Source organism: Pelmatolapia mariae, linkage group LG18, assembly GCF_036321145.2.
Source record: "Pelmatolapia mariae isolate MD_Pm_ZW linkage group LG18, Pm_UMD_F_2, whole genome shotgun sequence".
In the NCBI taxonomy this organism is placed as follows: Eukaryota; Metazoa; Chordata; class Actinopteri; order Cichliformes; family Cichlidae; genus Pelmatolapia; species Pelmatolapia mariae.
The window spans coordinates 16,155,418-16,183,049 of NC_086243.1; the positions used below are offsets into that span (position 1 = coordinate 16,155,418).

Genomic DNA, 27,632 nt, shown 5'->3' on the forward strand with positions numbered 1-27,632 from the left:
GCGTGCTATTTTAACATCTATTTATGTAATAATTTAAGCATAGTTCTCATGTGACACAAGCTCTACTTTGGGAATAAATATGTTAAACATGTCTTTCTTGGCTTGTGAAGAAGAAATGTTCTGCCTGTTCTGCTGCATAAATAAATATAGAGTAATGCTGTCAGCTTGCAATGAAGGAAGTGTTTTTCCAGAGCACTTAATTATAATCAGCGGGGACTTTCTAAGTTCCTCTTTCCTGGGCCAGGATTTCCAAATACAGAAGAAACAGCGTGACACACTGTGGCAAAATAAAGTCACTCATGTTAGACAACAGCTTACAAATGCCTTAAGTGTAAATGACAAATACAAACTGCAGAAGAAGACAGTCGAAAGTCATTTGCAGATGCATGCCAGGCATTCTTTCCTATTTTTATGTTGAAATCTCTGGCACCCCTCATTTCTTTATGTTTTGCTTCCAAGGAGTCAGACTTTTTTGTATTTTTTGAAAGTGGTCTGAAGTAATAGTTCTCCAGGGTACTCAGTACATGTAATCAGTCACTATCAGTCATGGATTGGCCTCCCAGAGACCAAACCCCAACATTACTGAAGCTATGTGCAATCATATAGACAGAAAATGGAACAAAGATTACTGAAGACCACTAAAGGAGTATAAGAAACCTTAAGAGAGTTCAAAGAGAGTTCAGTATAAGGGTGGTCATACTGAATATTGACTTTGATGCTTCTTAAAACTGCACGTTTTTTCTGTTTTCTAAGCAAAATCCTAAGAACTAAGGCCGCTCAAGACATTACTGCACTGTTTGCAGTGCCCATTTAAGACGACATAACATTTACTGTCTTTATCTCTTCCAGACAGACTTAACTTCTTTTTGACAAGTAGAAAAGCTTGACGGACAGTCTTGAGACAAAAACAAGCTGTGTGGCAACAATATGTGGTCATAAGATAACAATGAAACATAAATACACTTCCTTTCTTTTTTTAAATGCATACACGCGTTTGGTTTGTCGGGTTTGTCTGTTTGCTTCAAAGGAAAGAACCTGTGTAGTGTTTCACAGCTGTTTACTGTAAGTGAAAATGAAGCACATGTTTAATTTCTAACATGTAGTCAAAGAAACGTTTTGACACAGTAAACAAATCCAATCAGAAAATGTTGAACCTGCACTTTTATTTAAATTATTATTAAAACTCAAAAGCACTTAACTGTTCAACCCCAGTTTATATCAGTGTGATGGTAATTGAATATTTTTCTTGCATTAATCCCCCCCACTGGGTCAAATTTTCTAGTCTTGTAATCACCATTAATCAACTATTCAGACTTAAATCTAAATCACTCAGAGGCCATTATGTAAGTAAGGCAAATATGCTGGTATGGTAAATATGACTTAACATCTTCTGTTGTTGTTGATGGCTAATCAGCATGTGCTTGTGTTTACCCAGCGGGGTATAAAACAAGACAATTTAGCCTTGAGGCAGTCTATGGAAAGTTCTCAGTAAAGTCCTTAACTTGGGTGATGATCACTTTGATTGTGCACGTGCTTCATTCTGATTAACTGAAAGTTGGATGATGATCATATTTTGTTTTAGGGAGATTTTATTTCCAAGCATTCCTGGCATCCCGTGTTTGTTCCTAAGTCTTTACTTTAAAAAAATAAGTAAAACTGACAGCCTTACTGAAATGCCATTACAGCATAATTACCATTTGCTACACTTTAATTTAAAGCGTGTGTGCACTGAATTAAGGCTGAAATCTACACTCACATAGTGAGAGGTGTAGCGATCTCACGCCCTCATAAACACACAGACAAAAACACACGCTTTTCCACCGTTTTCCGCAAGAATCACTAAAAAAAGAATCTCTAGCCAAAGTCTACTCGGTGTAGAACTGCTTTCCCTCTACGTGATGTGATGAAGTACAGAACATACTCTCTACTGCGCTCGTCCCTCGGGTCACTGTAGCCCTGAGAGACACTTTCACATGTCTCAGCTCTCATATCTGAATGGCTCCCGAGGACTTCTGTGTAGTTCAAATGATGAAGGGGGCATTAAGGATCCCCGCTGGCACACTACAAAATCAAACTCCATTTCCTACTTGGCCTTAAATCATGAAAAGAAAATGGCAAAGCATGTCTTTGCAGGAAAGAAAGGCGGGGGGGTACAAAAAGTAAACAAATACGAGCAGTAGCAAAATATGGGTTAATCAAGTGTGGCTCCCCATGTGGGTAATGCGGTTTTTTTGTGTATGTGCATACACATGTTAGCAATTTATTAGCTGGTGTATCCATATGCTGGTGACACTGCTGTTGTAGCTGGATAAGGTGGAGCTAATCCATCCAGTTGGTCATAAACTATCTGTAACAGGTCACCAGCTGATATACACTAAATAATGAGATACTCTGTGAGCATTTTTTCTTCACTTTTTATCTTTTAATAGATTTAATAGGAAATGAGCCTTGGAGGAAACGGCTTTTTATAAAGCAGGTCACAAGCCAAGTATTTTTAGCGAAACGCCTTTGGTCTTCAGTTTAGGCTATATATTATAAATGTTAGACCTTAATCTTGCAAAAACAAGCAACGGGAAATAGAAAGTCTCACTGTCCTCCATGTAATGTTTGGATACCCACACCCCCACATCCAATGTATCTTGTTTAGTTGATTTCCAAAAGCCATAAAGTCAACTATGACAGATTTCTTTACTATTTTTTCACATAAAACACAGTAATATAGAAAGTAACAGAACAGAAAACCCAACACAGAACTCTGGACACCTTGGAGTACTTAGTAATACACCCTCTGGCAAATATCACAGCTTGTAAAGGCTTTTTGCAGCATGTAAGAGTCTTTCACTTCTTGTTTGTTGGCTTTTTGACCATTTGTCCTTATAAAAGGCTCCGCCCAAGGTCTTTTAGCAGTGCATAAAAGACCTTGGGCAGTCTTTTATGCACTGCTATTCTAAGGTTGCTTCACAGACTTTTGATGATGTTTTGGTCTGAGCCACAGACTTTAAGGCCCTGGCAAAACCTTCAGCTGTCATGGCTCAGCCTTGCATATGTTGAGCGTATTATCTGTGTCATATATATATATTTCTTTTCCTTGTTTTAATTTAGTTCTTTTTATTTCTAATCTTGTTATCTTAATCTTCTGTTCTCAGTAGTTACAGTGGCTTTCAGGCTGTTTTTAGTTACTTCCCTTTTGTGTTTCATTCCACTCTAAACTATGTGCCTCACCTTCAGTGTTCCTCTTTGTCAAGTTAATCTTGTTCCTCCATTTACTCGCCTTAATTCATGTTTTATTTTATTAGCAGTTTTAGCTTTTGTATCTTGTCTAGTTTCACTTCCTATCCCTGCCTTCACTGTTTCCTTGATGGTCTTCAGCTGTGTTTAGTTTCCCACCTGTTTCCGCTTCCCTCGTTACCTTTTGCATATATTGCCTCATCAAATCACTGGCTAAGCGCTTCAGAAGCCCCAGGATTTTCGGACTTGGATTTGTGCTTTGTGATTCTCTGGGCTAAGAAGCATTAAAGCTTCCTTAAAGTCTCCTGAGTCCACGCAGAGGTTCATAATGCCAGCCAACCTGTTTTTCTTGGTCATTATTTTGTTACAGACACCATTCTCTTTTTATCTACAGCCCCCCCCCCCCCCCCCCTTTGTTTTTCTCTGATAGATGCCATAATACTTGTTAGAGAACTTTCAGGGATTGGATTGAACCCATTATTTCCTCTCCAACTTCACTTGAGAATGGCTGCAGCACAAGCCCAAAGCATGATCGATCACCCCGTGCTTGACAATTCATCTTTACTCATTCTGTTATTCACAGTAATGGGCTTTTGCACCTTACTGCAGCTATGTGAAAGTCGGGCTCTGATATGCAATCAGGACCACAAACTGGTATAATACTTATCTTAAGTATAGGGTATGTTTACTTTGGTGTTCTGCCTGGGTCAAAGTGAGCTCATTAAGACTGCATAAGAACTAAGTGGGAACAAAAAAAAAAGTCACACTGTAAATTATTGCAGTGTATTGCTCCTGAAACTCCAAAATGGTAGTTTAAAAAGAAAACGTAAAGCTTTAATATCAACAATATGAGTGACCGTGCATTACATGAATTTGCATGCAGCTATGTTTTCTCTGCAGATAAATACTACTCTACAAGCCTTTCCAAAAATTCAATCTGTCTGTGGGGGTATGATAAAGGCTTACACAAGCTCATCTGATATGGCTGTCAGGGGTACGCTGAAAAGGACTAGAGACCACTGATTTAAATTATATATCAAATACAGAAACCTCATAGGAAAGAAGGGGAGGCAGGGGGAGGATGGTAACAGTCCTTAATGGAATGAATGAAATCAAAACTAGAACAAAGAAAGTGCATGCCTTATCCTTAAAGAATCATTTTTTTTAAATCATTTTCTCTTGGTTTACTCTTTTCTTAAATCTTCTCCGGGAGCTCAGCTGTCAGTTCTAATGTTTTGCCCAGAATAACCGCACCATAAGAATCACGTCAACTCATATCTACTTTTGCAGGTCAGCCATGTCCAGAGGGATGATGGTTAAAGCTTAACTTAGCAGCTGCAGACAGTAAATGCTTTGGACTAAATTTTAAAGATGAAAAAGTGCCGGTCATACCTGGTCAATCACTACAGGAAAAAAAAAATAGTCTTATGAAAAAGTACTCAGGCGTCAAACCTTCAATTAATGCATTCATTAATTAGCTGCAAGTGTCCAAGTGTGCTGAAAGCCCTAATGAGGGTCAGACAGTCCTCTTGAATAATAGGAGCTTTTCCCATTTTCATTTTTTTATATCTTCCAATTTAAAAAAACTGGAGCATCACACACAAAAGCTAATGGAAAAAAGTATGAGACTGTGACCAGCACAGTCAGAACTTACCTCGCATTCAACTTGCTGAGGCTGCACAGACCAGTCTTCATGCCTTCCATTGCACTTGTGATGTATGTGAGGCCCTGCTCATGCTCCCCCATCCCAACTCATGGAGCGCCAATAAAAGCATGATGAAAATCAAGCTGTTCACCAGCCGCATGCCCAATTAAGCCCCAGTGTTTACAATGCTATCACAGAGAGAGTCTAACTGGGAGAGCTGGATTGCACCTCCTTCTTATTCAGATGCCTGCCAGGGCCTGTTAGCTGTATGAGTTCAGTGAGATGTAAAGAGACTCCAGGAGCGCACGGGAGACTCGGGATGCCTCACAACGCCGCTTTTCATCAGCTTCAAGCCATCTGCATTCAATCCTGTGGAGAGATGTGGAGACATTACTGGATGGATGGGACGAGGAGAAGATGAGTGAGGGCAGAAACAGCGTGAGGAGGGAGGAAGAAGAGGATGGCTCACACGAAGAAATGCATGTCTGCTGTTCCTTTCACCAAACACTGAAGTCATGTAGCTGCATTTTTTGTTTTTTATGAAATTTGTGGCTTGTTGTTTAAACTTAACCTTTTCAGTAAAAGGAAAACTTGAACTTCTATGTCTCAAAGTAAATTTTCTATGTAGTAACTGATTGTGTCTTTTCATTATTATTTCTTCTTTCAGACAGCAATATCATATCATATATCTTTGGTTCTGAATTGCCTGATTAGAGCTTAATTAGTTTTCCATGTGTAAACATTGCTTTGTAAACTCACAAAGTCTTCACAAGACTTTACAACAAAGCCCTCCGGCACTTTTGTAGAGGGGACTCTGTCGATTTTTCATAAGCTGGACTTAGCAGGAATGCACCCAAACATCCACAAAGCAGAGACAGAAGACACTGGGATTTAGCTGAGTTAGTGAGCTGACATACTGGAGTCAACAAATCATCTTATGGCTGGAACTGTGGCAGGGCAAAGACATCCTAGTGTAGCAGTTTGAGCCTGCTGGGCTTTAAAGGCTTCATCAGTTGTGCTCTGTAACTAACAACCACTATATGTCCAGTGCAATGGCTAGTGAACGCATAATTTAATTAAACAGCACAGTGTTGCTGCTCCACATAAGAGTATGATGTTTACCTGACTTCATTCATGTTTAAATTCTGTGTTTAGTTTTGAATAATCTCCAGGTTGGTGCACTGTAGCCCCTCTGTCTGTATGATTAGTAATTCTTTTTATCCGGACTGGCACAAGACTGAACCGAAGTTTAGTCACAACCTCATTTCTAACAAAACTGTTACAACTTCCTCCGAGTTTATCCCTTATTTTCACACAATGAGCCCTAAGAAGTCATGCTGTTCCACCTGGGAGTTCTAGATAATAAACATGCTGCTATTTCTGTTTAGATATATAAATGTAATAAAGTTATTTTAAACACCAGTGGCCCTGGGGTGGAAATAAATGATTTAAAATAATTTGGTTTGCAAAATAATGTAACAATACTTGCAATGCACAAATGCCGATGGCATTTTAGTTCTAAACTGAGTTGTAGTAGCTTTTTTTTCATCGTACTTTGCATACAGAAAGCCTCATATTTTTTTCCCACTGTTGTTGTCACAGTGCAGTAGAGCATCTTATTCCACACATTTGTGCTTTTTTGGTATTTAATTTAATGTAAAAACAAACTTTCTCAATGCTTTTTCATGTGAGCATTTACAGTTAACAAAGCAAACAAACAAACAAAAGAAAATATCTTGATCAGTCATGACCAGTGGTTCATTAGTTATGATCACAGATAGTATAAAACGTCGACGTGGTTTCTGACGAAGTGCCTCAAACCTGCATTCTACTCAAGGCCACCAGATAGCGATAGTTGCAGTTACAATTAAACTTCCAGGATTATAGGACTCTGTGGCAAAACATCCCTCTGACTTAACATCTATAAACACTTTTCTCATAATTTTTTGGTCTCAGTTACTAATTTTGGGGTCATGTTGTATAAAAAAATCAAGTTTGTTTTGTAAATCTTAGTCATACCATGTTTCAAAATGAAGGATTATCTGTGGAATGAAACTTCTGTCTCATTGGCCAATGACCTGTCAGTCAGCTCGTTAGGCAATGATTATGTGCTTTTGCAGTTAGACCTGCCCCCCTTTATCATACCCAGGTTTTTGTAGCCAAAATGTTGACAGCAGGCTTCAAAATGGGACTTCATAAGCCAGTGGGTGATGTCATAGTAGATACATTATCCACTGTATCTAAGGAAACTGTCTAAAATTAAGATTAATATTATATTTTTTATGACAATAAGATACACAGTATCCATATGAAATACAGAGTACAAAATCACAACACAAAAATGGCAGTATGCAAATGAAGAAAATTAAAACAGAGCTAAGAGTTACAGTGACAACAGACATTAAACATGAATGGTTTTTAAAGCCTTTTCAAAGAAAAAAAAGAGTTCCGTTTCCTTCATGAAAATAGGGAAGTGTGAGTCTATAGCTAAGATTAGCACAGACATGCACAGTAAGCATTTGAGGAAGATTGAGCTGTGCAGTGCATGGGATAATCATAATCTACTGACTTCTTACAAGTGCCATCAGGCATGTTCCTTCATTTATTTCCCTTTATACAGAAAAGGAAATGTTTGTGTTTGTGTGTGTGTGTGTGTGTGTGTGTGTGTGTGTGTGTGTGTGTGTGTGTGTGTGTGTGTGTGTGTGTGTGTGTGTGTGTGTGTGTTACAGTGTAAAACCACTCTTTGAATTAGCTAAATTAGTGGAACCTAGTGGAAAGTATTAGCTGTAGCTAAGTTGCTACCAAAGCAGCAGGGCTTCATTAACCTTTTATCATAGTATCATACAGGATCACTGGACTTTTTGTAATTTGTCATTTTGGCTGTTAAATTACAAAAAAATTCTCATCTTTCAGGAACGATTTGGATTTTTTCTCTAGTCTAAAATGGTTAAAGAGTAATGTGAAGCTCACATGGTAAAATGTAGGCAGGGCTGATTTTTCTGTGTTCAGATGGTACTACTTTGTGAATACTTTGTGTTACTGTGATAAACTGAATATCCCCCATAAAGTATGTCTTCTCTTCTTTTAGAAACCATTGAGTTTTGTCTTTAGCACAAACGTTAACGCAGCTACGGTCAGTAAAATAGTGCTTATAAAATGGTCCTGCCACCACAAAGGGTTAAATTGGCTTTACTGGCTAATTAAGCCAAAGTAGTTATTGTGAATATATTTCACTGGAGGGAAATGAGTAGTACTGAACCTGATACTTGGGTTTTAGTCAGTACAGTAATGCATTGCAGTACAATACAAAAAGCCTTTTTATAATATCTCTGCCTGAAGGTGCCATTTTGGCTGCTGCTATGTTGGTTTTGGGGGCAGACGTAATAATATAAGCTAATTTAGAAGTTAAGTTAGCAAGCTACATCCATAAATTGTATGGGTGCAAAGGCACATATCTCATAATTACTGCAGTAACAGCAAAATAAATCACTAAGGCCACACATAAAGCCATTTTATTGGTTAAATAATTCAATTAAAATGCTCCAAAAACCACCAAGACCGCAAACATGGTCAAGAGGTCCTGTTCAGTGACTCCAATTAGCGATGGTGAGGAAAGAGCGGTGTACTGTAGTGGCCTGTTTCAGCAATTCTGTCCATCACAGCAGCCATGCACCCTACTTTAAGCCTCACCAGTACTCTATCCAAATAAATTAGCTATTTAAAGATAAAATGTACCAACTGTACAGTTTCAGTGAAAGGGGATACTTTCCAGAAAACAAAACTATTTATGAACCATGTTGTAAATGTTTCTTTCAGCTAATAAGTTGGTCTCTTTAACATGGAAGTGTATAGAAACTGGATTGCTTGTGTAGGTCCTCAACAAAGACACCTGTTAGAACCGGTGTTGTTTCTTGCTGCTCTCCTTTACTGCAAGACTAAAACAAAACAATAGTAAGTAAACTCTCTCTTTTACTTTCAGACTGAGTGTATGCTATCTTCATATACAGTACACATTGTTATTGTATGTCTGCATGGTTCATTAAGACTTGTGAGTGTTTTGTATCTAAGGTTTAGGTGCATCTCTTGGGAAAAGATAACTTAAACCAGTAACATAGACACTGATTTATGGTTAAATAGCGGAGATCAGTGTTGTTATATATTGTAAATATGTTTATTTTTATGTGTCTAATTTCTATGCTCAGTTTTGGGTTGTTTAGGGTTTTTGTTGTTGTTTTGGTACATATGTTTGAGTATACAGACCAAACCAATATTTAATTACGTTTTTTGTATCTTTTACATTTAAGGTCAGTTTTTAAAGGTTTTTGTAAATTAAAAAAAAAAAAAAGTTCCTTGGTGCTTCCAGTTAAAAGAGAGTTTTTCCTTCCCACCATCACAAAGTGCTTGCTCCTCAGCAGTCACTTGATTGTTGAAGTTTTCTCCAGAAAATTGTACAATATGGTAATATTGTAGTTCTGGGTTGTTTGGTGACCTTGTGGATGAGTCATTGATGCCCTCTTGGAGTAGTTTTGAGTGGACGACTACTGGAAAGGTTCACCACTGTTCCAAGTTTGCTCCATTTGTGTATAATGGCTCTCATTGTTGTTCACTGAAGTCCCAAATCCTTAGAAATGCTTTTGCAACCTTTTCCAGACTTATAGATGCCAATGAATTTGTTTCTCTGCTGGATTCTTTTGAGACATTTTAGCCTACCTCTCTTTGCCAGACAAGTTTGACATAAATCATTTCTTGGTTCAATAGGTTTAGTAGTACTCAGGCCTGGGGGTGAACTGAACTCAGCTTTCCAAAACTAAAACTGGTTAATTATTTGTTTTCAATCATTCGTCAAACAAATCAGTTTGTTTGATAAACTGGAACATTTAAATGCGGCAAATATACAAAGAAATTGCAAATGCTTTTTCACAACACTGTAGCTTCGTGAAAAGGACCTTGTGTTAAGAAATCTGATGTAAACATCATTCTCAATAAAAGCTTAGACATAAAGAAGACTCCTGAAGTGTTGGCTCAAATCAGGATTTTTTGTGTGACTCACAAATCTGTGTCCATAAACCAATGTAGCATGTGATGCTTAGTAATTCTGCACCAGTCCAACATAATAACTGTATTCCCCAGCTTAATCTTGCAAAATGAATGAGTAAGCTAATATACACTAAGTTGCTTCATATCTTCACTACAATGCTTTCTGTTAAAGCAAGATCAAGATTAGACATACTTCTCCTAATTGGTTTTGACATCAGAACAGATCTAATCTAGCCTGGAAATTTTATTTCATCATTTTTGCAGCCTCGGCAGGTTCAGCTCAAAGTGTCATGTGCGGTGTTGTTTGACAATGTCAAATATTGCATTATAAATATACACAAAGTGCAGATATATACTATACGTGAGATATAGCCTTTGCTGCCTTGGTAACACATTCTCATATTTTTAAATATTATAATAAACAACAAAAGAGTTGAAAGAAGAAAGAAAATGTCCCCACCTGCTGGTCCAAACAATGCTGTTTGCAAACTGGTCCGCCATTTTTCAAATGTATTTGCCATGAAAAAGATCCAAAGTTAATCCTTTGTAATTCCTAAATAATGTGGATTATAATTTGTATACAACTATCCTTGAATCCCTGGATTTGAATGGTTTTATTTCATAACTCATTTGAATACCTTAAACAAAAAGGGCCAGTGTCCAATTATATGGGCTGAGCTGTACAAGCCATATTTTGCAGTTGCCATGCAGTAGCTGAGATCTTAGTTTTGGTTTAGTGGAAGTTGGCAGGTGTTTGTGAGTGGCTACAAGCATGAAGTAGCCTGTGTGACTTTGGCTGCAGAACAGCATTTTAGCCAGCAGCGAGAGGGTGACATGCTGGTTGGATATAAGGGGATCCCAATGAGAAAAACGATGCAGAGCAGGGAGCAGGGCACACTGGCTTAATCCTCAATCAGTGTGGAAGAGCTGAGCAAAGCAATAGGCACATGTGAGTGGAGGAACTAAACCTGAGCCACAGGAAACAAGAGGTTACTGGGAATTCAAAAACAAGAGTCACCCATGAGATTTAGATTTGGGTTGCCCACAGGCTACACTACCATGCTGGTGACGATTTAATGGAAAATGAGTATAAATACTGCTGGAGGTGAAGACTGGACGAATCAAATGTCCAAGTCCATTGACCGAAGAGTTGGAGGAACCAATGAAAAAAGTGTCTGATCTTACCAAGAAATAACTCCATGCCATGGACGTACCTGGTGAGCTGATTGGGTGGCAGGCAGTTATTTTACACTTGTTGCTCTCTAATCTCAAACCTAACCTGCTCCAGTCCAGGTTAGGTCTCAACATAAGTTGCCATGGCAATCTAACTTTGTAAGAACTGAACCCCTTTCATAAATAAAAAGACACAGTTAACCTTGAACATACCAGGAAATTAGCCCCAATCCCACTTTGAAATGAGAGCCTCTAGCTTGAGCTCTGTCATTAGTTAAAGGATACGTTTGGCACAGTGTCTCCTTGTTGCTTTCTGAATGTTGTGTAGATTATGAAGAAAATGTCACCCGATTACACATATCTGTTCCACATGACCGGAGAACCCTGTCGAATTGCGAGGATTGCTTTAATGATCCAGTTGTGCATGTGACATGTTTTGTTTTGGTAAAGACTGAACAGATTAGCTTGTCTCACTGACCTTTATTCCACTGGTAAAGTCTGTGTTGCTCATTTATTTGTGCTTGACTCTAATATATTCACAAACTTCGCACAAGCTCATTACTTACCAAAGTTGTTTTTTGCTGACCAAACACTTGAATGGATTATTATTGGATAATTAGAACATGCTGCAATCAAACAATGAATCTTAAAACTGCTGAACTGAAGGTTTGTGAGTATTGTAGCTGTGCATTATAATAATGATAATAAAAACAATAATACATGGGTATAGTTGTGATTGCACATATTTTTTTTCTGCAGGCTCATAGTTGTTTGATTTGAGATCCATGCTAGTCATTGCATAGTCTTTAAATAGACCCAGTTATAAAGAAAATGGTCTTTATTAAGCCTACATTTACAGCTAAGGACATGATGCTAAGTTCCCCTACCTTTAGGAGACATACATTAGGTGCTGCATCCAAGTCAGATTGGCAGAAAAACCGTTTAGAGGCGTCTTCCATTGTTCTGCCATATTGGCCTACACATGCAGTTGTTTGAGATTTTTTTTTAAACAGACTCCATGTAATCTCGTGAATAAGTCCACCTCATGATCCAAAAGCCTGTAGAGCCACCTTTAGCAGTAATACCTTGAAGTAATCCTTTTCACTGTGACTTTCTCAGTCTCTCATCATCATTGTTGAGGAATTTTGGCCGACTCTTCTGGGTAGTGTTGCTTTATTTCATTGAGTATTACAGACATTCATTTTTTGCACATCTCTCTCCTACCACATCATTTCAATGAGATTGAAGTCTGGACTTTGACTGGGTCATTGCGAATCCTTGATTCTTTTCTTTTCGAGTCATTCTGTTGTAAATTTTCTGCTGTGATTGCGATCGTTGTCCTGTTGCATGACTCAATTTCTGCAAAACTTTAGTTGTTGGACTCACATGGTCTCACATTCGACTCTAGCACACTTTGGTAGACAGATGGTTGACTCAGTGAGCGTAAGGTTCCCAGGTCTTGTGGCTTCAAAACAAGCCCGAATGATCAACCCTCCACCATCGTACTTGACACTTGGTATGATGTGTTTGTGTTGATATGCTGTGTTTGGTTTTTGCATATGTGACGCTGTACATTATGTCCAAACATCTCAACTTTGGTCTTATCTCTTCAAAGTACAAAGTCCCAGAAGTCTTTTAATTTGTTGAAATGCAACTTTATAAACCTAAGCTGTGCTACCATGTTCGTTTTAGAGAGCAGACACTGTCTCCTGGCAACTCTTTGAAAAAGTCACACTTGTTCAGTCTTGTTCTAATTATACTGTCATGAACTTTAACATCTAACATGCTAACTGAAGCCTAGAGTAGAGTCTGACATGTAGATCTGTTTTTTTCCATTTTCTCTCAGCATTGCACAGTCTGACCTTGGGGCAACTTCGCTGGGCTCCACACCAGTTAAAGTTCCACTTTCATAGAGGTGTTGACACTTGCTAATGATCAGTTAATCAAGTGCAGTTGATTTCCAGCACCTGGCTGCCTCTTAATTCCTGTGGAAGAAGCAAGTGTGTACTGCAAATGTTCATGTATTGAATACAGGAAATACACATTTTACTTTTGCCTACAATTAGTAAAAACACTAAACTGTAGACAACAGCTGATTCTCCTCTTTTTTCTAAGCTACCCTTACAGAGCAGAGAAATACAGTGTATTCCTGGAAGGTTAAACTATTCAATTTAAACATAATCCACCTCCTTCCCTGATAATCCAATTCCCCTGGTTGTTTTTTAAACAATTTCACTTAAAATTGCACCAATACTAAAAAAAAAAAAAATCCTCCTCTTTGTAGATGATTAAAATTTAAAATGAACGTGTTATTGTTCTTCTGTGTCTACCAGTAATATTGCATAGGTTGGGTTGTTTTAGGTTAGGCCTGTTTTGTCTCTCTTTTTGAAAATAAATTAGAGGTCTTGTAGCCAAACCACACTGGCAGACTGTTATTACTGCCCCTGCCACTATTCACAAGTAGAAGTTGCATTTCAGTTCAGTTTTTAATGGCCTCCAATTAGAGGTGGAGAGACTTTGATAAGTTTAGGACATGGAGTTGGTTCTCCATGCTTTGTTATTTCATTGGAGCAAAATGGAAAAGGATTTTCACAGTAACCATAATTCCATTTGTTTAATATAAAATGTGACTCAAAAATGAGTGTCTGTTAAGCAAATACATCCAAGCAAGTTAAAGACCCCGTGAGCAGTTCATTGTACCATCAAATTTATGTAACAGCTTGCAGTCAGCGTTCACGAAACAAAAAGGAGAGTCAGACACCGATTCAGACTATTTGAATATTTTATTAATATGTAGAAAATGTATTAAAAAAGGAACTATATAGTACATGTTTAAGTCAAACTAGAGCTAAATTTGACAGTAATATCCAAGGTTATCCAACAATAAATCCTAGTTTCAGCTTATATGAGCGTTTCAAACAGTCAAGATCACATTTTATCAACATTTACATTTCCATGGCAAGATTTGTCAAATGAATGCAGTTACATTATCTGCCTATATAAGAGTTATTACCAACCACGGTGGCAATATCAGTTAAGTAATCTGTGAACACAAACCCAATAAATAAAAGCATTTTCTTTTTTTTTGTTTTTGTGTCACATCAGTCACAAAGAAACAGGAAAATAAATAGCAGTGAAATAAATAAAGGGAGCAGAAATCCTCTCAAGTGAGTGGGCCAGTCGAGATAAATACATTACTGGATAATTATACAATATATGGACACAAGGTCAATATTGTCCTATTGTGTCTACAGAGAACATCACCAACGTTTTAGCTAACTCAATGTAAATGATTACCGGGAGGAAAAAAAAGAGAAGTGTATGATTTGTGATGTCTAGGACGGACAGGTTCCAAGCTTTTAAGCGTTTGGCTCGGCCCTAAATATTATGCTGTCAGTATATCAGTGGCATAAAAAGGTCATATGATCGCAATAACATTGGTTAAAGGTGGTATTGTAACTTGTAAGAAGTTCAGTACAAGTCTAAAGTTTAAGCAATGGGGATAAAATGTACTTTTTAAACCGGATGCTGTGCAATAGATGGAAAAGATTTTATAAAACACAGAATATAGACCAAATGTGAAAAAAAAATTCCAACACAACTTGATCTCAGGTAATGAGAGAAGGAAATAATATCAAGAAAATATTTCAGGCCCCTGTTTTTCTGTAGAATTTAACTGGATTTGTTTTCTTATGTAAATGCAAAGAAGAAAAATGGATGTGGATCTGTGGATGACGTTAAACAAAATGCTCGTTCTGTGAAGTTAGAAACGGTTGAAGGATTATTGCAAAATAGAAAAAAATCTAAATCAATGGAAATATAACGTTAGCTTTCTTTAAGAGCACCTTATAATCCGCAGTGAGAGGTATTCCTCGCAATGCAAATGACATTCTGTTCCTTTTCTGCAAAGCTTCCCGACCTTTGTTCCTCGCACACAAAACCCAATGAGGCAAACTTCATCGAATTAGTTAATGAAATAAGTACAGATAATTCTCTATTCTATTATAAATCACTACAGGAGATGGACTAAAGCAGTTACTTAGACACTGAAACATAAATCAGACTCAGGAGAGATCATGTGATCACCTGACTTGGAGGCTGATAATCAAAGTGATCTATATCTTCTACCTAACAAACTTCAGGAGCAACTTTTACCCAGATCAACAAAGAAATGTGACTACAAATCAGATTGCAATGCATCCTTAGGACATATGGTTTTTACTGTCAGGCTCTTGATTGCATTTTAGTCAACATGCACAAGTCTCCCGCCACCCTTCAGCACAACACTGGTTAAAAATACAGCACTTAAAATGGAGATGTTCAAAAGGGCTTGTTGAATTAGTTTGCATCTAAAGGGGGAACACATCAAAAGCTGTTTTCAGCTCTATATCTACATGAGTATATTGTTAGTAGTTTATAGAGGGGGGAGTTACTAATATTTTAAAGTCTAAATGTGGAAAAAATAAAGACAAATATACAAAGTCGCAATAGGAGCCAAAGTCGCTCGCTCGCTCCAGTGAGAAAAGTGAAAAAATAAAGAAAAGTTCACTTTCCAGCTGATCAAAAAAGTGAAAAAAAAAAAAAACAGGTTAAGATTATCAATCGTGAGACCAAATGTCGCTTGCAGTGATGGTGACATCGATTTCCGTGGACTGCTGTGTGGTTCATCTTCCGACTCCGCAGACAGCATTTTCCCCCCCTGCAAAGGAGCCAGGAAACTCCAAGAAAACAACTTCAAGAAAACCAACTGGCTCCCAACACTTTGTGCGACTCTGTGAGCGGTGAATTAAAGCAAAATGTTTGGTGGGCATGCTGCAGATTACACCCACCCAGCTAAAAAGGAATACAGGCTCAGCCGTGTTTGCTGATTTTGTTGTTTCACCGGGGAGCTTAAATTGTGAAGCGAGTAAAAGAAGAGCACAGAAGAAAGACTTGGCTCCTCTCCACCTACTGTTCTGCTTTCTTTGTTAGGTTCATTTTCAGCCAGCAGTGGGAGAGAGGCAGGCTAAAACATGCGCTGTACCCCTGACTTTCCCCTGCATAGAATTTAGCGATCATAATGCATAAAATTACGCCCGGGGACACAGTTACCATAAAAAGCCCCTGAAAAAGTGGGACTCTTATTAACACAGGGGGGGAAAAGCTGCTTCGGTGACTTTGGTGACTGGCATCTTTCCAAACAGCAGGCCGGGCCGTTATTATGCAGATCTTTGGTTAAATGTTGCATCTATCAGCACCATCTCTGCAAGCAATCAGAGCATCTATAGCAGGGGTCAAAAAGCAATTAAGAGATTGTTATTTTTGGCCAAGAAGACGAGCTCTAAAAATCTAATGCCCATTAGCAACTGAAGAAATGAAGTGAATGAACAACAATAGCTTTGCTGTGTTCCCACTCACAGTGCAAATACTGTCTCAGTGTGGCCACCAGTAGTAGTAGTAGTAGTAATAATAATAATAATAATAATAAGAGAACAGTTTTATTCTGCTTTAAAATCCATAATTCATAAGATAATGTTACAGAAAAAAATAAAGTAGATGGTTTTGAAGCTGCTGCTGGTGCACTGCTTTGTGAATGTTTTGCTTTTTAATGCTAATTATCCAGAAAATTAATATTAATTTTAATATAGGGTCGAAAACCAAGGCATCAAATAAATGGACTTTGTCACAATATCAGGTATAAAAATAGATATATATTTTACAGAGGGTTTTAAGGGCATATACAGTTTTTTTTTTGTTTTTTCTTTTAGTTAAAAGTGTTATTTTGTAACGGTTAAAATAATGCTAGCTCTCACTCCTGAGGGCGTTTCTGAGCACATCCTAGGGAAAGACAAATCACAGATTAAAAGAAAAAAAAACAAAGCTTCCTGGTTTGCCTTTCCTCTTGTTTTGTCTTTTTGTTTGTTTTATACAGCAAACTGAACCATTTTCATTCAAAGTATTTAATAAATTACATACAGTGTCTTCTAACTTCTGGGCAGACGTACAGCAGGGTAAGACAGCTAAAGCTGGGCAGGTGCAGAGATCAACAGAGTTCGGACGTTGCTCGAGCCTCTCTGCTATTTTATGATTACATCCGTGGTTATAACATCTTCTTGTTAATGTTTTAATAAAATATTAGTAGATTTTTGTCATATTCTGCTTCTTCTTTGAGCCTCACTAACGTTGCCCTGCCGCGGTCACATCCCAGCCTGCTGCTCCTGTCAGTGAGGCACGCGAATAGCAAAAACTCAACATCCGAACTCCATTTATCCATGACTCTGGGCTGGATCGTGGCGATTCATCTATACAGGGGCAGACCGCCTCCTCTTGCTGCTGATGCTGCGGAAATTGAACGGCCTCATTTTCATCTCCACAAAGGGAATGGAGAACTCGTGGCCTTTCCAGTGGTACCAGTTGATACCCTGTAAAAAAGCGAGAAGTACAATTTGGGAAGCAGCTCAGATCAACAGGATTTTTTTCTTCTTCTTCTTTTATTTTTTTTTTGAGCACATGAGATATGAGATATTTCTGAAGTTATGCTTCTATTTAAGTGTAGTTTTCATTTAAATGAAGCATTCAATCCAGGATGATAGGAATCCTGACTTAATAGCTAGCACAAATAAGACCGTGGTGTAATTACAGCCTGAGTCTAGCCTTTCTAATCCCCATCACCACCAACATTTCTTTCGCCGCGTGTCTTTATGGCCGTCCATCTCTGCTGCCACCTGTTCCCGTTTCATGTCATTAACGGATGAAGAAGAAGGCACGGGAGAGAGTGAGAGAAGCGGCGTTGCTCCAAAGTCCTAATCACGGCTTCACACAACACATCAAGCCATTTCAACATGAAGCAAGCAAAACGAGGAATACCACGCACCAGTCAGAAGGGACACGAAAAGCCCTCAATTATCCCACATCACATGTACAAAACACAAAAAAGTGTCCATTTTCGTGTTCGGCTGGGGTGCCAGTGCTTTTTTATTTTTAATCTCACATTTAACAACTTGTTCCGTTCCTTAAAGGAACTTGAGATGCTTGAATTGTTTGAACAATCTCTTGACAAATTAGTATCAAGCGCCATCCTCTTTACATGTTCCATTAAAATCAGACGAGTGGTGTAGCAGATTTGGTCCTTCAAATTTTGACCTTTCATTAAAAAACTCCATCAAGATGGATGCTGGTAGCAAGTTCCATGTGATTTCATTCGCTAATTATTACCCTTTCATAATGACAAGTTTTAGCCTTTAATCACTGTTCTGAATTGGATCCCATTAAAGTGAGACTTGTAAATGCCAAGATACACTTTCAAAACGCAACCCTTTTCAAAAGATGGCATTTACTTTAAGACTTGGTTCATTCAAATAGCCAAAAAAACACCTTTTTAAAAAATTTCCCACTTAGAACTGGCACGTTCATGCTGTAAGGTTGAATGAAGTTTTCAAAGGATTCCTATTCTTGTGAACATGGTATCCGTTGCACACCTCATGGGAGCTAATTTGGCATAAAGTTGATTTGGATTCAAGAATGAAGTCATTCAATTTTGGTCATCAAAGATCAAGGTTAGTGTGGTCTCGCAGAACACATTATGAAAAGATTTCACACAAATATCTAAGAGGACAAAACTGTAATATTTAAAAGATCAAAATTTAGCTGCAACATCAAAAATATTCGGCACAAACATTTGTTGGCCGATAATCTGAACAGAGGTATTTCACAACGACTCCATTTGTGTGAAGATGTGGATGAACAACATCTACATGCACTATATGTCTAACTTCATGGCTACAGTTTTAATCCCATAGCATCAGCTTGTTTTGACATTTCAAAAGTTTTCACCACGTATGTAAAATAAGTTGGACATGGAAGCACACTTCAACTGACTCGCTGACCAAAATACTCAATAACCCACAAAACGGCTGTCATCTGTTATTTCTAATGGAAACACTTAAACTGTGTTGAATTTCATTCCCATTGCAATGAGCTGACAGTTACATTTTCACGCTACAGTCATGAAAAGGAAAGTAGTGATTAGAGACCACAAACAAATTATCACATGTGTGTTGAATTTGCGATCTTGCTGCCTCTGAAACAGTTGCTTCCAGGACATCGTTCAGGTTTGTGACCACTTGCAGTCATCTGCCGTCTTCAAAGTGACTTTGTTGCATCGAGGTGACAATAAAACGGCAATCAATTTGCAACCGAATGGGGTCAAGTTGCAATTTCAAGCGGTCTTGTGATAATGTGGCAATTGTCTGAGAGTGATTGGAGTCAGATTGTGGCTGTTTGGAGACAGGTTGCCTTCTTCCAGGCATTGCAAACTTTGCTGTAACAACTCGCCTGATGCAAAAAAAACCCCAATTTTTCCTAGTTGCAAGGAGGATGTCACCCTATTTTTACTGTAGTGTGACTCAGCCAGGTGATCCCAGAAGGAAAAATAGAGTGGTTTACATCATATTTTCTAACATAAACACAAATGAAATCAGGAAGCACAAAAAACAAGATAAGTATCTTCGGTCGCACAGACTGAAGTTGTGTCCTGAACATACTGTCAAACTAGCATAAACCTCTCGGAGCTCAGGTTGCTCTAGGAGACTTCTTCATGTTTTAAATAACAAACACATAGTTTTGCCCTCTTTTTAAAAAAACACTTGCACCACAAAATTGTCAGAATTATATATCATTCATTCAGCATCGTTACTTTTTCATCAGTTAATATATATATAGGAGCACTGACCTGACTGTGCCTGGACTCGCCGTATTTGCCATTGAGGTTAGCCCGGTGGCAGTTCTTGTACCACCAGGCTCCTTTGTATGACAAGGCACAGTTAGTGACAGCGATGTCATTGTCTCTGTCTTTTGTCGAGAAGGGCCGACCCTGGTGGTAGCTCAAAGAGTCACCTGGGATCACAACAGAGAGAGAGGTAGAGAGCTTATAATATTAGTACTGCTTCCTAGGAAACACTGAACTTCTGTGAATAACAGCGGGACATAAATGACCCAATAAAAGCAGGAGGGTGACGGGGAGATGTAAGAGGAAAAACGTCCCGACTTCAGGCTCTTTGAGTTTATCTTGACAGAGAGAGAATTACAATCATAAACATAAGGGCATCATGGGTAATTGTGGTATATTGTCACACTAACAGACTGAGTGGGCAGGAACGGAAATGTGGAGGAGTGCTGAGGCAGGTTTACAATGACAAAAAAATGGCAGAGGCATAGGGACAATTCTGACATAAAATGAGGGTCATATAGCAAAAACTGACAGTGCTGAATGTCACCACTGGCTATTTTGGGGCATATATATATAAATATATATATATATAATACATATAAATTACCAGCTGTGCCATTGTATTCTCCTATCCTGAGCTTGTAGAGATTTCTTGCATCTCCAATGGAGAACTTGTCATAATTGGCGTAGACTGACTCCTGTCCGTCCCTCATGTCAATCCTCAGCTCATAACGGCCCTGAGCGGCAATCTTCTGGATGTTGTCTAGACCTGCAGAGAAATGTGCAATTTTAGATTCAAACTGAGTTATATTTCCTGTCTGAATTACCCCAACATTCGATCACCAAAAAAAAAAAAAAAAAAGATTTTCAGGTTTAGTCAGACCTTCCTGTAACAGGAAGTCTACATTCAAACATCACCAAGATGTGCAAGCATAGGCAAAAATGAGCAGTAGCAGATTTAAATGAAGAGTGTGCTGCCGAGATAAGGCAAAACCCTTAAAAGAATTCACAGAACAATTTACAATTTGTTGTTTGCAAACGCCTAATCGCCCCTAGATGTTCTCCTGTGACTGCTTTAACCATCTGTTACAATCTTCACAGGCCCGATGTCAAGCGTCTTCGTCAGCTGGCCTTGTGGCTCTACTGTATATGATTGGCAGTGTCGGCCGGTGGACACCGTCACCACCAGCCCTCCGGCAAATGCCAAGTTCGCGAGATATGCAGCTTTGCTCTCTATCTCAAAGGTAGCAGATACGGGGGGCTCGTTTGAGCTCCGACAGCCGATAAGGCCCCGCACTATCCTGAGCGATTGGTACTGCCTTCGCTATCAGATTACAACAAGCACCCATTTGGAAAAAGAGCCTCCTTCTCTGCTTAACCTCCGACAGAAACACACATGCACTTTTTCTGAACCCTTGGAACATTTTGAGCAGCAAATAAATAAAATAAAATCCCCAAGCCTTCGCTGATAAGAAGTAGGAAGTCAAAATTGGGGGAGAGCAGGGAAACTAAATCTGCTGTAATATGTCAATGGAAAGTAGATAAAATCTATGTTACAACCCAAAGGCACTTAGGGTGACAGGGGAAAAGCTATTGTTATAATAAAACTGTGTTTAACACTCAGTCATCTCTAATATCCATAGCATATCACCGCATTATCAGCAATTAATCTGTCGCACATCGTTTTTCTTTTTTCTTCTTCCAACACTTTTATGGGATCAGACTGCTCTATTCCAAACTGCGGCAATTAAAAATGCATTGTGACACACTATTGCGCTCTTCTCCTATTATACTACCAATATTACCATCTCATCAAATTTTATTACCACTACATTTCTCTCACAATGAAGTAGAAACAAGGAATAGGGGGATTAAAGAAAAAGCGAGAGCAGGGGATAATGATCGCAAATCGCACACAGTCGCTGTGCGTTTCTCTCCATTATGACATCATCAAACTGACATTGGATTCGGGATAAGCTAGTTAAGGTCAGTGGGGGTGGGGAGAATAGATTGGCCTAGAGCTGCAATAAAAATGGCTGTTCTCAAGCTGTAACGGATAATAATGAAAGTTCAATTTCCATATTCTTTACTGCTGGCCAGTTAAGTGCCCGTTCTTTTCAGTTTGAGTGGATTTAGTATCAATGTTTATGGTTCCTACAGTCCAGTATATTGCTATTCTGTGTGCAGAGGCAGTGATTAGCTAAATGTTCCCTGCAATGGCTCTCCAGGGCTACGACGGTGACCTAATCTCTTGAAAGAGGAGTGAAGGTCACCTACTCTGGAACTGCAGTGACCACCTGTAGGACGATAACCTTCACGTTTTTATGAGGATACACTTCTTTACACAGTGAAAAGTGAAATGAGAGCGACTACAGCGCCAGAATGAGACGTAACAGAAACATAGCAATTAGGTTAATTGATATGAACATAGCTCCCTGTAACATTTAGGAGTGTAGGGATATTCCGATCAGTGATTTGGGAGGAAGTAATATCCATTTCTACTTGTTTATTTTGGCTAGCAACAGATGTCTACACATAATATACCGCAAAAAATGCAACATTCGCTGTGTTGGGGCTTGATGAGGGCAGCGATTAAAACCAGCATTTCATTTCACAATCAGCTTTGCGAAGCAGTGTAATTCCTGTCATCAGAGACTTTGCTCGTTCAGGAGAAACAAGTTGACACTGGGCCTTATGTAGAGTTTGATTGATTTTTACATGCATTTTAGGCAGTAAACACATTAAAAGACAATTAGTGTTATTGACCAGGGGGGCAATACTGCATATTGCAAGGAAACCCCGAGGATTTTGTTCTTAAATTAAGCATTCATTACAGTTATAAAAGTAGGCCTTACATCAGTTACACCACAAATTTCACCGACCCTAGAGTGATCATTTTCCTCTGCCTCCTCGGATCCTTTTCACAAATAATATTTTCATAACACATTTCAAAAACCTGCTATATATGTAGTGATGGCTGCACTCTGATCAGCAGTTTCATTTTCATGGTGCCCGTAGGTGGATACCGGATCATGCTGTCATGGTGTCACCAGGGCAGCTGAAGAGCAGAAAGCCATCAGTAATGTTTCTGGTGATTCCTGTGCTAATGGTTTCCTGCTCAGAATAATTTTAACCCGTGGATGAACAGGAAAAACTGGAGTTAACTGGAATAAAAACTGACAGTGCTAATACAAAAACTAATATATGGAAGAATTTGTTAACCCAACCGACCTGATGACACTTTGATGCATATTTTATTGATAATGGCCAACATGACAATGTCTAGATGACTATGAGTCAGCTGCCTTCACAAAGTGTTGTGTTTTTGCACTAATGCATATACTGAAGCCCTATACTGAAAAAAGGCAATATTTGGTGCTGGAAATGTGTTGGGTGCACATCCATTATGTGAATAACCTGCTCCATCACATCCCAAAGGTGCTCTATTGGATTGAGCACTGACTGTGGAGGCCATATGAATACAGTGAACTCGCTGTCATTTTTAAGAAACCGGTCTGACATTAATTCGGTTTTGTCACATTGTGTATTATCCTGCAGGAAGGAGCGATCAGAAGATGGGTACACCGTGGTCATAAATAGATGATCAGCCACACTACAGTTGGTACTAAGGGACCCAACTGAGCTTTGGGCCCCTTAAAAGCAGATTGGGCTCCACTTTCCAATCTTCTATTGTCCAATTTTAGTGGGCTATGTGAACTATAGCCTTGATTTCTCTGTCACGCACACGCATTGTGTGTTCAGAGATGCTTTTTTGCATACCTTAGTTGTAATGAGTGTTACTGAAATACTATACCATCCTATTTGGAACCAAAACCCATGCCACATTCAACTACATCTCCTTTCTTCCCCATTCTGATGTTTGGTTTGAACTTCAGCGAGTCCTCTAGACCAGCGGTCCCCAACCTTTTTTGCGCCATGGACCAGTTTATGTCCGACAATATTTTCACAGACCAGCCTTTAAGATGTTGCGGATAAAAACAACAAAATGAAACCAGTACCGGTACCAAAAAAAGAAGAAGATTTATTCATAACACATGGGAAAAGACCCAGGGAAACAGAGTTAATGATAAAAACGATTAAAAAATAACACTAAAAACCAATAAAAACCCTGAAAACGATGAATTTCACACCCGAACCTCGAGTCTCACGGCCTGGTACCAAACCCGGGGGTTGGGGACCGCTGCTCTAGTCCATGTCTACATACCTGAATACACTGAATTGGTGACATGTAATAGGCTGATCAGATATTTGTGCAAATGAGCAGCTGAACAGGTGTACCTAATAAAGTGTAAATACAGATTAAAAACTATAAAACTAAAATAAGTTTAATACACTAAAGAAATTAGTGTTCTGGTCTCAACATTTTGTGTTAAGACCTGTAAAGCTGAGGCTTCTGTGTGCCGTGCTGTCAGCATATCTGTCTTGCTTTATGGGGCCGCTCTTGACGCTCCACACCCTGAGGTTACATTAAGCTCCTTTTGTGCACCGAAGACAAAGTTACAGTGCAGCCAGAAGAAATAGGATGGAATGGGGGAAAGTGTATCCTGGGAGGCACCTAGAAAGTAAAGGAAGACCCTGGAGATGAAGGTACCGTTCTACGGGCCCTGCTCAGAATCGGCGAGAGGGCAAATTATAGCTGATTCAGCTGTAGTGGAAACAGGTCAGATGAAATGTAGTCACTGAGCCAGATACGCTCAGGCATCTTTAGACTGTATTGTACTGACATAGCCATTAAAAACAATCTTTCAGATCTGTGCCAGGAAGCTTCTATGCGATGCCTTCAGGTGCCTCCATCAGAAAGAGAAAAAACATTCCTGTCACTTTATAGTTCACTATCCACACTCAGTACTTAACAGTGTGCAAAGGACAGGGATTTCTCTCTCTATTCTGTGTGTGTGTGTGTGTGTGTGTGTGTGTGTCTGTGTGTGTGTGCAGTATCATGCTACAAAAATATTTAATATTTTTATCAAAAGCTCTTTGCTTCCGGGAGTAATTTCCTCTCTTCTTTGTTGAAATACAAAAACAGATAAATTATTAATTCATACCAGCAGACAACAATCCAACTTTTCCTGTTGAGATAAAGAGCTACCTTTGAACACACTCTCTTGTGTGCATAACAGTAACAGGAACAGCTGACAATATTATTTAATTTGGCTCAACAACAACTCAAAATAAATCTTTAAAAATAGCCAGCGTGAAACCCCCACCCCAAACAAATCTGATATACTCAACAAGAACTGTACACTCTTTTACTGGATTATATTATATTGTCAGCTCGTGATGGGTTATTCTCTTTATGCTTTTACCTATTACAGCGTGCTTAGTCACAAATGGATGCCGCAGCTATCTTGCATTATTATCCAAAATGTGTCAGCAAAGTAGCAGGCTTCCTTCTGGCGATAATGCAATGCTGTAAAATTTCCCCGCCGTGTTATTTCTTTCTTTAATCAAAAAGTTCAAAAAAACATTCCACTCAAGGTCCTGATTCACTTGATGAAATATTCATGTAATATTTTTCCTTTAATCATCTGCACCAAAACAATAACACAAAAACTGGCCCATGAAGAAACATGAGTCATTTGCACATTTTTTAATGAATATAATTATTGTTTCATAATGAGATTTGGAGGGGGGGGCGGGGTGAAAAGTATTCAGCCGTCCATCAAAGCAGTGAGGACGTTCTGTTGTTTTTGTCTTTGGATCAGAGTGACGCTAAAAAAACAATTACCAAGTCATTTCGGAGAGAAATGAGCTTTCAGAGATTCCAGTAATGAATCGGATAGACTTTGTGAAGTCAAGTGCTAAAAGACGAGAGGAGCGGCGTGACTCTCTGTCTTTGCACAACGTGAAAAATCTGACGAGAAGGGCTTTACAGCCTGCACAAAATATTGAAGACATCTTTCCTCTCCATAAAACAGATATATCAATTGAAACCAAGTGAAAGCTATGAACCTCTATTGATTGTACCTATTAAATCCACCTCAGTCATGGGGGACAGGGTGTAGACAGAGAGAGTGTTACAGCCTTCAGAAAACTGCAGCAGAAATTGAACAAAATGGGTTGCAGGTTGCAGCTCAATATTGCCCATAAAATGCAGCTGAAATATATTGGGCAGGGTGACAGACTGAAATACGGCTGTGACAGACCTGACCTTACCTGTGAAATGTGCGATTCACCTACAAGTCAATCAGTGTCAGTTTTTTTCCCAAGAAAAACAAATAAATGCAGATAATCTCACCCCTGCCACCTTAACCTCACTGAGTGATGCAACATATGTTTCTAACCAAGCCTGCAGACTTTCAGAAACTCAATATGTTTTTTTCTCTGTCTTGCATTTGACAACTAAACATAATGAGTAAACCTTTGCTTTGGAACCACAGTTTATATAATCGTTATCTAGTGGGAGAATTACCAAGCCAGAACTCATCCTCCAGGTTTCCAAAGCCGACGCGATAATCACTCCACTTCCTGGAAAAGTCCGTCAGGCCGTTCTGACGACGCTGGAATACCTGCAGAGCAATAAGGTTTATTGTAGCCATTTGAACCACACTGCTCATAGGAATTTGTCTTGGTGTGTTCACGTATAACAACACAAGACACATCTAACAAAACACTATGGAGGTTACAGATCAACCGATCAAAGTAATGCATCCTATACTCAGATGAGTACATAATTATACACTAGCTGTCTTTACACCCACTTACAATCCAGCCTCCTTCATCCGTGGTCATGTCACAGTACACCTGCACCCCCTGGCTGGGGTCTCTGTTGATGTAAATGGTGTAGATGCCGCTCAGAGTCTCTCCATTTAGCAGGTGTTGGGCGCAGTTCTGAGGTGTCGCAAATAGGCGACTCCCTGGAAAAAAAGGCGGAGGACCAGTGATGAGAAGTTAAAATTTGCTTGCTCTTCCCCATTTTGACTTAAAAATATTCAGCTTGTCAAAATGTTGCTCTATTGCAGTATTTAGAAGCTTGTTACTTTAGATATTATATCAAAGGCATGCTTTTAAACATAATTTATTAAGTATTTTTTGCCTTAAGAAAATGAGATCTCCCCTGACTCTAACTTCCTCTAACAACTTGTGGCCGTCATTTGGTTGAATTTGTTGAAAAATTGCAAAGGGTGTGTCATGCAATGTAATTTGCTCTGCAACTATAGGTCAACAGTTGTTCTCAGGACTTTGGAGGCAACACAGAGAATAACCAGAAACAACTGTTAGGCATTGAAGTAAAATTGGAATTTGTCACTTTTACAAACCTGGCAGTTTCTGCCAATGCTGGAGTCATCTGTGTAGGTTTACAGTTATCCAGTTAAAGGTAGTCTTGAGAGTTTGAAAAGCAGCCAACAGGACTCCAGTTAGAGTCATTCATACCTAGCTCCTATGTTGGGTAGTTAACAATTTGCTGTGTGAGCATGGTACGTTCCATCTGAAGAACACTGACCAGGCCCGCTCTATGAACATGCTATAGCTTGTTTTTAAGTGCAAAAAAACAACCAATGGGCTGTATTGCTGTAATGCTGGCTCTCAGGTTAGGAGTGACGTCACTCCCAGCTCTGACATCTGACTTCAGAGGCAAACAGGAGACAGGATTAACATCATCCACAAAAAAATCCAGTCTTTCTAGTAAAGTGCTTCTGGTCAAAAGGGAATATGACCAAAGTCTAGGGAAATCTAGGGCATGATTATCAGGGCATTAAGTTCACTTACAAAGTATTTCTGTGTCTTATATTTTGAGTCCAGTAAATTTGCTGTGAGTTTCAATCTATTCAGAAGCTGCTGATGCAGCAGGTTGCTACAACATGAACTTGGTGTTTTGAA

The 27,632-nt window shown here is 38.9% G+C and overlaps 1 protein-coding gene across 4 annotated transcripts in view; it reads right to left on the minus strand.

Moving 5' to 3' along the window:
* Window positions 1-13,847: 13,847 nt before the first annotated feature.
* Window positions 13,848-27,632, minus strand: part of tnr (tenascin R (restrictin, janusin)) — a 199,215-nt gene continuing 185,430 nt past the window's right edge. For all 4 annotated transcript variants that reach the window (XM_063462791.1, XM_063462788.1, XM_063462792.1 and 1 more), the window contains 5 exons: window positions 26,517-26,668; window positions 26,224-26,320; window positions 20,398-20,559; window positions 19,794-19,957; window positions 13,848-17,484 (listed from right to left, as the gene is read on the minus strand). In XM_063462791.1, the coding sequence (XP_063318861.1) occupies window positions 17,365-17,484; window positions 19,794-19,957; window positions 20,398-20,559; window positions 26,224-26,320; window positions 26,517-26,668 (695 nt within the window). In that variant the 3' untranslated portion in view covers window positions 13,848-17,364. The remainder of the gene's footprint in view (window positions 17,485-19,793; window positions 19,958-20,397; window positions 20,560-26,223; window positions 26,321-26,516; window positions 26,669-27,632) is intronic.